The sequence below is a fragment of the Anopheles ziemanni genome, chromosome 2, assembly GCF_943734765.1.
Source record: "Anopheles ziemanni chromosome 2, idAnoZiCoDA_A2_x.2, whole genome shotgun sequence".
Taxonomy (NCBI): Eukaryota; Metazoa; Arthropoda; class Insecta; order Diptera; family Culicidae; genus Anopheles; species Anopheles ziemanni.
Genome location: NC_080705.1, coordinates 91,491,049 through 91,503,394, shown reverse-complemented (window position 1 = coordinate 91,503,394; position 12,346 = coordinate 91,491,049). Strand labels below are relative to the sequence as shown.

The 12,346-nt window shown below is 48.1% G+C and overlaps 1 protein-coding gene across 1 annotated transcript in view; it reads left to right on the top strand.

Annotated features, from left to right (window-relative positions):
• Window positions 1-5,699, top strand: part of LOC131281911 (serine-rich adhesin for platelets-like) — a 29,401-nt gene extending 23,702 nt beyond the window's left edge. Inside the window, exon 2 of the mRNA XM_058311274.1 lies at window positions 3,205-5,699. Coding sequence (XP_058167257.1) covers window positions 3,205-5,699 — 2,495 coding nt within the window. The remainder of the gene's footprint in view (window positions 1-3,204) is intronic.
• Window positions 5,700-12,346: the final 6,647 nt, after the last annotated feature.

The window sequence follows — 12,346 nt, the reverse complement described above, 5'->3', positions numbered from 1 at the left end:
TCGTCGTTGCCTGGCAATCGTCGTCTGCGTTAAACAATGGATGACCGAGCGAAGAATGGAAATCTCAGGATGCTGCTGGATGCTGATGATGATGATTTACCCGGCACCCTTTTGCATCCCACGATCACTTTACTCACATTTCAATACCGAAACCGACCAACCGACCGGCTAACCAATACTTTACGCCTTGGCGCACAGTGCACAGTGGGAGGAAGAGGGGATAAAAAGGACAACACGATGGAGCAGGTGAATTCGGTGGCTACAACAGAGAAGGACACCGAAATTCAATCCGTCGCTGCGTTAGTCCCACCGAGTGCCAGCTTCCGGTACCCGGCTTCTTATCCCCAACTGGTTGTACTGCTTACTGTCGAGTAACAGCATCAACAGTACGTACAAATGGGAAACGGTAATTTTCATTCAAATTCGATTAAGCTCGTTAGCTCCGCTTTGGGATCGCCGACATGGTTTCTCCGCAACACATCCGATTATCCTTGGGGCCATTTGAATTTACTCCAGCGTCCGGGCAACAATCGAAAGTCTCGCCGGGCGGTCGGTGTCGGTGGTCATGTGATAATCGGACCAAGGGACGCTAGGGTCCTTTGGAAGGTCCAGCGATGTCTGGCAGCAACCACCTTAATGACACTGTTCATGCCTGCAAGTGGCTAATCAAAAGCGCATGCTGTTAGGAGACATCTTGTTTCAAGTATTGCAGTAATATTATAATTTTGTTCTTTGTTATTTAAACAACACTGAGCGTCAAACTTAAGAAGAAGACAAGACATCAATTTGTAGAAAGTTAATTGATAAGAGTTAGAACAAATTCAAACTGCACCCGAACAAGGATTTTTCTGTAATCACTGTAAATAACAAGCAGGCCACCGACAATGGGCGATTAATTATCATAAGAGAAACTTGGCCAGTTGCACCGGATCTTCCCTCCAGCCGACGAGGCGATGCGCAAAGACGCAAAAGGATGTGCGAGTTTGCATAAAATTTTATTTCCCTCCAACACTTTGCCATCCAGTGCTTTGTCTCTGAAACCGACGGCACAGGGTTGCGTCCTGGAGAAACTTCGTTCGCCCGAAGCGCAACATTATTCCTGCCCAACAACGCCCTCCAGAACTTCCACGTAACGGCAGCATCGATCCGGCTTTTCGAGCCGGCAAAGTGGCCGAGACCGAGTCGAAGGGTTTGGATAACCAAAATAAAAAAAGGGGCCCGGAAACGACCAGTTAACGCTCGCTTCCGATCCCAAGATCACAAAACCGCCCCCGGACGGACCCGGCAGAGATATAAAAAAGGGACAGCCCGGTCGGGGACGAACGCCAGCTGAAACAGTTTTGCCTATTTCTATTGCTTACGGTTGGCATTAATTGCAATTAGAAGCACATTATCAATCCCACCGCATCCCCAGCTGGCCGGAAAGGAGTCGAATGGCCTCGAACTGGCAGGACGTTATTGAAGGCCCCGGATTACGGTCCAATCCTCGACCGGAGTTGGCAGGATTACGAGGGAAAAACACACAGCCCCCCTCCCCATAATGGTGCCGAAAGGTGCCGAAAGAGGTGATTACCGACCGGTAAGGAACTACCCGCCGGTGGGACCGAACTTGACCGAAGCGCTTCCGGAAGCGGAGCCGATTTTGCATTTTGCGGGGCATTTGTGAGACTTTGCGGAAAAGTCAAGTTGATCCTCCGTTTGTCTGGGATGGCTTACTTCACACATCCGCCGGGCCGTCCTTAGACAATATACCTTAATTTACATGACCCCCGGTGCGGACGGTGGTCACAGGATTCCCGTGGCGAATCCAGTAATTACAATGCTCGCCTTCTGAGCACGCTCAGTTAATCGTAGATGCAATTGGAAGCGTTTGCATTTTTAACCGTACAGCGCCCAACCATCAATTGTCATTTACAATTCAGTTTCTCCATTAAAGTCAAGCCCCCCCAGTTTTCAACCATGTAGGTTTTCCTCTAATCACTACCGGTTTAGCACGTCGTGCAATTATCGATGGATGGATTGGAGGGCCGCTTTATGGCGCTCATAACTTCCTATTTAGAAGCCTATAATTATGTGCGACCGGTTCTGTGTCAGGTTTAATGATGGTGTGTTGGCAATACACAAGTGACTAACAATGTGTGACGAATCTGGTAGTTTGGTATTTGGTTTACTGAGACATAAGGCTTTGATATTTTTATGGCAAGGATTGTTATAACTAAAAGGTTGGAGGACTTTGACGAATCTGGTAGTTTGGTATTTGGTTTACTGAGACATAAGGCTTTAATTTTTTTATGGTAAGGATTGTTATAACTAAAAGGTTGGAGGACTTTGACGAATCTGGTACTTTGGTATTTGGTTTACTGAGACATAAGGCTGTGATATTTTTATGGCAAGGATTGTTATAACTAAAAGGTTAGAGGACTTTGGTGACTCTGGTAGTTTGGTATTTGGTTTACTGACACATAAGGCTTTGATATTTTTATGGTAAGGATTGTTATCACTAAAAGGTTGGAGGACTTTCACGAATCTGGTAGTTTGGTATTTGGTTTACTGAGACATAAGGCTTTGATATTTTTATGGTAAGGATTGTTACATCTTAAAGGGTTAGAGGACTTTGACGAATCTGGTACTTTGGTATTTGGTTTACTGAGACATAAGGCTTTGATATTTTTATGGCAAGGATTGTTACATCTTAAAGGGTTGGAGGACTTTGACGAATCTGGTACTTTGGTATTTGGTTTACTGAGACATAAGGCTTTGATATTTTTATGGCAAGGATTGTTATAACTTAAAGGTTGGAGGAATTTAAACCACAGTTAAATTAAGACACGTAAGACCCATTGCAATTTAAAGGAGAAAACAAAATAGCCTCTTGAGGTAGTGTCAGCATTGAAACAAATTTAAAGCAACTAGTGGACGACGACTGTCCCATCCATCTTGTCCGTCAGTCCGAGTCTCCACGAAAAGCCACATTTTCGTACGCCATTAGACAGCAATCCGACGACGCATCGCTGCGTTTCCATGGGGAGGGGGGCGGAAATTAATGTTTCCTTTGTGTGCCTCGTCGATCGGTGTAGAAGACACCCACGCTCGAACCGAACGCGAACGCGAGATATATGTCGAGCCTTTTGCAAATGGCAAATGACCGTGCTAACACCGTGTCTCTTCTCTTCTCTTGTCTGCTCTGCTCCCTTTTTCAAACAGGTTTTACCATCCCACTCAGCGACTTCCGGACGTTCAAATGTGGGCCAAACGGTACCAGCAACGGAAACACCAATCTCATCAATGTGAAGACCAACTCCTCCCGGCATCTGTCGGTAAGTGCTTCCACCAGCAACCACACGTCGGACACCCACGACTCGAGGAACGTACTGCCCGGCTCGTACGTTACCATCCGGGCGACGTCCTCCAACGGCACAACGACACCCGGGGGTGGCCAACAGCAGCTCCAGCTCCAGCAGCAGCAACAGCATCAATCGGCGCTTTTTGCCTCGAAAATAGGCGCCAAATCTGGGCGTAATAATCCTAATTATGGCATCGGCAGCAGTAACAACAATAATGGTGTGGCCCGGCGCGATTCCACGGCCACGAGCGCAACGACGGCGACACTAATTTATGCCGAAACGGCCTCGGTGCCGCCCATCGTGGCAGCGGCCGCCGCGGCCCAAGTGTCCGATAAGAGGCAAGATAAATCATCGCACATTTCCTCGTACCAGCGGCAACCGGCAGCAGCACCAACAACAGGTCGCCAACAACCGGCACCCCAGGTCTCGCTGCACCCGCCCAATCCGCAGTATCGCGCGGAGCAACAGTCAAGTGCCGCCATTTTCCAATCGCAGCCACCCGCGCCGCAGTACGATACCACGGCGGCCATTTTCCGCGATCGCAGCATAGAGGAGACGGAAGCCGCACATGATTTATTGTCGCTGTCGCAAAGCCTGCCTCCGCTGACTGCTCCCTGCGTCGTCACCATCCTCCACCCGACGTCGACGACGACGGCAGCGACGGCAGCGACGGCTCCGGCCACTCTGGCCGACGACGCAACGGACCGTGCCGGCAGTCCTCAGCATCATCAGCATCATCAGCTCTCGCAACAGGCCAGCAATGGCATCATCAGCATCGTCGAGGCGGCATCGGCCACCGCAGCTAATTACCAGTGTTCGCCGGCCGCTCCGGGCGCACCAATCTCGATGATAATACCCTGCTACGAGCTCACGACAGCGCTGGCCAACGCCGGCCACGGAGATCTCGACGAAGGAGGCTCGCCGGCCATGATGGCGACGATAAAAAGCGTCTCGCCACCCTCGACCAGCGGTCCACTCACGCCACCCACTTCGGAGCACTCCTCCGACACCGACTGCTCGTCCGTATCGCCCGACACCACGTCCTCCTCCTCCTCCTCTTCTAGCGTGTTCTCGTTCGTTCGCTCCAGCTCGAGCTCTTCGTCCACCTCCCGACTGTCGACGAGCTCGTCACGCTCCACTCCTACGCCAGAGGGCGCCACCGGTGCCCACGGAGGACGAAGACTGAGCCGAAGGCCCGGCAACCACACCAGCTCCCCCACGTCCGTCATTGTCAATGGTTCCACGCTGAGTGCTGCCAACTCCTCGACTACGCCGTCGTCCGCGCGCAAACATAAATCTTCCACAACGGCAGCGGGCCAACCGGCCGCCAAGGTTCCGGCCAAGGGAGTGCCCTCGGTTGCTGGACAGAAACTCACCCCCAGCACCACCAGCACAACGGCGGAACTGTACACCTACGACGATCTCATCTCGAGCGATGGTCGATCGAAGAACCGCAAGAAACCTGCCAAAGACGCTGCCCACTCGCAGTCCGCTGGGGTTAGTACCGGGGAGCCGGTGAACTCCACCAAAGCCAGTCTGCGTCCGGCGCCATCTTCTAAGGCGAGTGAAAATGGCAGCGAACAGGCAACTTCCGAGCAGGACCTGGATGGTGCAACGTCGGCCAGTGAATCAGGTGGCAACTCCGGACCGAACGGCAAGGGTAAGTTCAAGTGTCCCGAGTGTGGCAAGCAGTACGCCACCTCGAGCAACCTCTCGCGGCACAAGCAGACGCACCGCAGCCTCGACTCGCAGTCCGCCAAGAAGTGCGTCACCTGCGGCAAGGCCTACGTCTCCATGCCGGCCCTGGCGATGCACCTGCTGACGCACAAACTCTCGCACAGCTGTGGCGTTTGCGGGAAGCTCTTCTCGAGACCTTGGCTCCTGCAAGGGCACCTCCGGTCGCACACGGGCGAGAAACCGTACGGCTGCGGTCACTGCGGCAAGGCGTTCGCCGATCGGTCGAACCTCCGGGCGCACATGCAGACGCACTCGACCGACAAGAACTTCGAGTGCGGCCGGTGCCACAAAACGTTCGCGCTGAAGTCGTACTTGAACAAACATCTCGAGTCGGCCTGCTACAAGGATGACGACCCGAACGGGCACTCACCCGGGACCGGAGGGCACTCGCCGGTTACGATGGTGGGCGGGCGGAAGATCTTCCACAGCAGCCAGGACATCGATCGGGACGAGTACGCGATGCGGATGGCGAGTGGCAAACATCAGCAGCACTTCCTCAACGATGACAGCTGCTCCACGACCACCATCGACGTGGTGACGGCCGATCCCGCCGACGACGAAGAGGACGACGGTGGCGACGATGACGATGAAGAAGATATCGATATCATTACGACGTAATGGACAGTGGCACGGTTAACGTTGACGGCTGCCCAGCACAAGACCTTCGGACACATTCCGTTTCTGTCTCTCTTCAGATTCCACTTTCTCGGTTCCTACCGGAAGTTGGGGCACTTACCACATTTTATCTCGACTACCTTTCTCTTCCCTTGTCTCGCAAATCTAATGTTTTGAAGAGAGAAAAAGAAAGCATAAAGTGAGTTACTCCTTCTGTTTTAGATGTTTCCAATGATCCACCACACCCGCCATTAATATCTTCGTCACAAACCGCCACTTCCAACTATTTTTTATTGATACATCATCGTTTTTCACACCCTCCTATAGAGAGAAGGCCAACGCGCAAGAACCCTACGACCTAGAAATTACTGTCACCCTGAGCTCGCTTGAACCGGAAAAGATTCCGGAAATGTCAGAAACAGTTTCCTGCCCATCGATCGTTCGACGCACCAGGTACCGCTCCGTTTCGCTTAAGAGGCATAGAGATACACCAGAACCGGGGTCGGGAAATTGACACAAATCTAAAACTCCCGCCCTCTTGCGAAGGAGTGAAGAGAAGTGTGGAAATTAAACAGCCCTCCTCGAGGAAATTTCATTTCGAACCGATCCGGCCGATCGGTTCACCGCGTGGAATCGACACACCGGATAAAGGAAATTAGTTTGATTTTAAATTCCGGTGCTCTAATCGATGGGGTGAAATGTGCCCGAAAGAATCCTAGATCCCACAGTCCCCCCCCCATCGTGGTCTTGTTTTTCTTATCGACTAGTGTGCCTTACACACAAAGCAAAGCCCACTTTTCCTGGCAACATCAGGTTGCTATAGTTTCGCTCCGCTTCGCGCACCGAATTTAATAAGCCTCCCTCACTGAAGACTTACAATTTCGTATAAATTTGTTCGCCAAATTACAACAAATTGATGATTTTGTTCGCCCGGGTCGCTGTTGACGCGGAATGAATTCTACCACCGTGGCCCCACCTGGCCAGGCACGGGAATGACATTCCATTTACCGAAACACTCGCCGTACACTGTCCACGGTGAAAAACGAAAGCGCCAACACCGAAACCGACCGCCTTGAAGGGAAGCGTAGGGCAGGCGTTCTAGTCAGCGAAGAATCGCGCATTGATGGAAAGTAATTTGAAAAGAAAATAAATTACTTTTAAATGATGACTCATTGCCGTTCGCGGTTCGAAGCTACGGGAGCGTAGAAGCGCACAAGCTCAATTTGGCAACGTTCGCGTTGAAAGGAAAACATTCTCCTAGGTAATGGTGGAAATCGGGTGGAGAATGCTCATTACATTTTTTTCTTAAAGTCAAGTCAGTGAAAATATTTTTGCGCTCAACCTTCGCTAGGAAACTGTGGGTCGAATAACTTTTGCATGGCGCTTAGTCCTTGAAGGAAAAACTACTGGAAAATTGTATCAAATCTTTGCACTCAGCTTGAAACACGCTCCGTAGGATGAGAACCTGCCGAACACCCTGATTTCCTAGGGAGAAGTATAAAACAGGGACACCCGAAAATACGTACCACCGGAAGAAGTACCGCTTCGACTCCTGACTAGTTCCAAGATGCTTCAATCTCGGAGTAACGAAAAGCGCCAAAAGAAACAGCAGGAAAAAAGAGACACATTATAAACTAGCTCGCATTTCAACTCGACTTCCTTCACTGGCGCTGATGATGATGATGATCATGGCATTGGTTGAATGAATGGAAATGACGCAACAGGATGTGGGACAATGTGAAGGAATCCACCAACCAACGGAGTGCGAGTTTTCCACGCAGTATATGTTAGACAAGCGAAACGTAACGAGCAGAAGCGCACAGTTTATTAATGGATCCTCCACCATCGTGCAAACACTGTTGGATGCTTTAGTTTCCATTGTATGAACCCTTCCGGTTCCTCCCGGTTCGGAGCGTCCCCAAATGTATTCCATCAAAAAATGGTTTAGGTTGGTTTCCGTTTTTCACCCGCTTTCCGCCGGTCGCCAATCTATCGATCTTGCGACAGTCAATTTCGTTTGAAAAATTGCGTTATTGGAAATTGATGACTCCTCGGCCCGGCAAATGACAACCGGAATTTGTTTCCAGCGGGTAACAGATTGTCCCATCGAGCGTCGCGGAAAAGTGGCTCCCGCTCCCGTTTGGTGCAAACGATGGGCGGCGATAAGGGGAAAATAAAATCCCGATCCAGCAGGCCAGGACTTTTCAGTGAAACGGGGAACACTTTTCGGTCCACAATCGGTGGCGTGTTAATCGACCACGCTAGGGTACGTTTTCATAGCAATGATTACTCGTCCTTTTGCTTCGTTTTTGAACTAACTGTTGCCAAAAGCAAGCAGTTTCCGATGGGTGTTTGAAAATGCCTGATATACAATCGAGATAAACTGGCTATTCGGAAAACTGAAATTCCTAAAATGATTCTGAGAAACCAACATGAGGTGATGAGTATTATTAAATTCCTGTCAAATTTTCCACATTTTCCCACCGTGGGTCGGAGGACAGCTGTATCAACATTCATAGCGTGTGCTGAAGAACCGCGAAGCAACAAAATGATACACAAACCAAAGCAGCAACAAAAAAATACAAAGGTACTTTGCCCCAAAATCAAACTGGGCCGTAATGACACACTCCATCAATCTTCACTATTTTACGGTGAAAATGTTTCGCAAGGCCTGGAAAATGTAGAAAAAAACCGACATACCCTACCACCCTAGGGAGAGGTGTAATGATTCACCGCAACGGCGGAGGAAAATGGCGGGAAAACCGTCACCATTTTTGACCGACCAAAATAGACGTCAATATCTGACGGTTCAATCGATCGGTGATGGGTCGAACGGTGGTAAGTTGGCGGTTTCGTGGAGGAAAAAATAACACCATTTTTTGATACCTATTTTCCCGCCTCCAACCTCCAACCGGAAATGGCGTCCATCAAACTCCCACAATTCGCAAACCGTCCCTACGGTACAGTCATTTTCAATCTTCATTATCTCGCTCTGTCCATCTCTCTATCACGCTCTCTTTCTGTTCTCTTTTTCTCTCCTCTTTTTTAGAAATAGCCTTATTTTCAAATGACACCTGAAAATAAAGTGAAAAAAAACAATCTTTCCCAACAATTCGCTGCTTGCTATTCGTTTAACCTTCTTCATCGGCGTCGTCGACAAAGTACAAACACGTGGTAACGGAAGCAAAAACTGAAAAAGCGAAACATAGGAAAAAACGACATTAATTTGCTACCGCAAATGTCAATTATTTTATAGAACGTATTTTTTAATTGAGTACTCCAAAATGAAAGCCCCCAAGTGACCGATTGAGAGCAATGGCAGACAGACCAAGTGCAATCATTGAGAGCGTAAAGGAAAACGGATAAAAAATGTTAAGAAAAGAGGAAAACAACGATTGCCACAACGACTTTCGGAGGTGGACTTGCCTCTTATCGGCCAATAATGGCGGTGATGCGACATGATGCCTGCGGAGCATAAAACAAAACAAACACTGATCGGCCCCAAAGGGTCCAAAGTCACGAAGCAAAACGAAATTGTACTCAAAGCTATATACAGAAACTAAAGATGGCAAAAAAACGTGCATGCACACAAAAGGTTGTTTAAAGAAAACGAAAATGAAACCTACTATCAATTTATCACATCAATTGCGAGCCTCTGCCGAAGGTTGGCTCGGAGAGGACGAAACACATTCTTCCAACAAGCACCGTAGCGTTTGCAAAACACTTCTAGTAGAGAGTGAACATAATGCATAATACTACTTAAAACCAAGGGTTGCATTAAAGTAACGTTCCACCACTAGATAAAGTTTTTGTTTTGCTTCTAAAAAAAACAATTTAAAAACCAGACTCTATAAACACACTTTGATCCACAAAAGGTCTCTTAGTATTGTGCGGCAAAAGTAGTTCATTTGACTGTTCGACATAATTTAGCTTTGATTTAGGAAACTGATTGCTGTAGCTGTTGATTCGTATTCCTCAGAGCGAAAAATACTCCTAGCAGCGAGCAAGTTGTAACGGTTCGTAGTCAGTAAGCAACCACCTACACGATAAGATAATAAGCGCAAGCATAAACGACCCAGAGTGATCAAAGGATAAACAGCTGCAAGTTATCTATAGATGCAAATTTATATTTGAATTAAGCTAAGCAGAAAGTTGCGAATGAAAAAGTAGATGAGAGAATCACGAAAAAAAACATTACAAAACCTAGTCTCTAGCAGCAATTAAAAGCAATCTTTAAAACATTAGGATTACACTTAAACAAAACCCCGTTGGTTAGCAGCGACGAACGGAAGACGATTACAAAACGGATAAGCAATAACTCAACGGAAACGAAACAAGCAACGAACGCAAAACAAATGTCCAAAGATGAGATGTGCAGTACATTGAACTGATGATGCCTCCAATTAGTAATTACGCCAATTCGGAGCATCCAAGCGAAGGATGAAAGAGGCTTCAAAAGCGAAACAAAGCAATGGTCCCCGGAGAGGAGACCACAACACCAATATAAGAAATACTTTTTTCCAGTGGACTCGAACGGTGCAGAAAGGAAAATGTTCACATGGAAATTGCTTTCGAAATAAGCATGGTTTGGAGTTGGAAAAAGTACACTTGAGCGCTTCGTTAAACTAAGTGGTAGAATGTAAAAACGTACCACGCAGCTGGGGGAAGCATTGATGGTACGAAACAAACAAAATTTGTCAACGGAAAAGCAATAGCATGTCGGTTTTGAACATGCCAAGAGAGTTTAGGAGTTAATGTGATGTTTAGTGTGATTCCTACGGATTTCGAGGAAGGATATGTAAAACCTATGAGAATCGGTGCATTTTCGACATGGCGATCGTTCGCTGGGTAAGTTCTCGTTCTCATCCAATAATGTTCATTCATTTATCCGTTTATTAACTAGTCTTAATATTTAGTTAATGGCACTGAACAAACCAAGAACATTTACAAAAACCCTTTCTACCTAAGCTGGTCCTCATTTTTATTCCGCACACACGACTCTACTCAGTTCATGTAACTTCAGACTTACTTGTCTTGTGTTACTGAGCAGATTTAATTCAATCACACTCCATTTCCCGAACTTCCGGCATACCACCGGATGCACTTTGCATCGGAATGTGCAACGGGACGGCTTTAGTGTGCATTTCTCGCCACCCTGTCACCTGACGGACGCATGACAAATGGGTACCGGCTGACGAAGTTTAATTGTAACCGAGCACGCGACACATGCGAGGAATTTGTGCCTGTTGGCGCAATGCACGTGTAATGCAAGTAGTTGTTCTTCCATTAATTTAATCACTCTATGCTGTTAGTGACGCGTCAATGAAAAGGGGGGTTATGGGTCCCACTGGATCACCACTATTAGTGACGCACTTTGAGTCCTTAGTGCCCTGCATGGTCCCACCGTTTCATGTCACCTTCTGAATGCGTGTTCGGTGGAGAATTTATTTAATTATTGCGGATCAGTTCCGAACCAAAAAGGTTCTTGAGAAAGGACTACTAAGAAAGATGAAAGTCTACAGTATATATGTTGGTTGGCCCATTATAATTTGAATTGGTTTAGAAAAGTGAGGTTAATACCACGATCTCCCAACTCGGTGGATTGCTAAGACGCCCAACTATTCGTGAAGAAAAATCAATTCACTTATCACCGACCACGAGAATCGAAATCACTTCCAATGATATCTTGGATTGCGGAAAACCTATCGTAAGGGCCCCTAGGATACTAAAATCAATTCCGTCCAGTCGCTGGCCGAACGAACCCATTTTCCAGCGGGTGATGGAAAACCCCCGGCATCAAACTGGGTGGAAATAACTCCACGGTAATGGCTTGAAAACAATGGGGAGGATTTTTACGGGTTCGTCGAAAAAAAAGTGCATCAACTACATTATCTCTCTCAGAAGGAGAGAGAGAGAGAGAGAAAAACTACCGTTCCATACCATAATCAAATCGGAACCATTGGAGACACATGCGTGTGACATTACCGCTAGCCCGTGCCCTTGACAGGCCACATAATCACGATCAGCCGAGGCCACGGGGCGATGTTGAAAGCAAGATAGGATAAATGTTGACCCATCCATTCCTGTTGCTGCTTGCGGTCCGCTGTGGGTGTGGTTTTGGGGCCACAAAACCAGACACTCCAGCGTGGGGCGGTACGCCCATGGAACGGTTTTTATCGGGCCCGAGTGTGGCACAGCTGGGGGCCAGCGGGACGAAACCACATGAAAAATGGATGACCGATTTTCTACCGCTTTTTTCCCCGTACGTCTGACTTGGAAATCCACTTCCAGTTCGGCCTGCAATTGATAACCTTTCTCCCATGGAATTTGATTGCGCAGATAGGATATCGAATCAAACTCGAATGGATGGAAGTGACACACGGTCGTAGGCGTCGAGGTCTTGAGGTAGCGGCGCAAGCCTGGGCGGTCCGCAGAGGTCATCGTGGTCGAGAACTGAGTAATCGTTGGGTGGAAAATGAAATAAAAAATCCTTATCACGCCGAATGATGGCTAAAAATGGGTTGTGGGTGCCTTCCGGCAACGGGCCAACGGGGCCCCGAAATCGGGACCGAAATGAGCGCTAGAGAGTGGGCGAAATTGAATCATCATTTTATCTGAAATATTATCTCGACGGAATTCAATTTCCGATC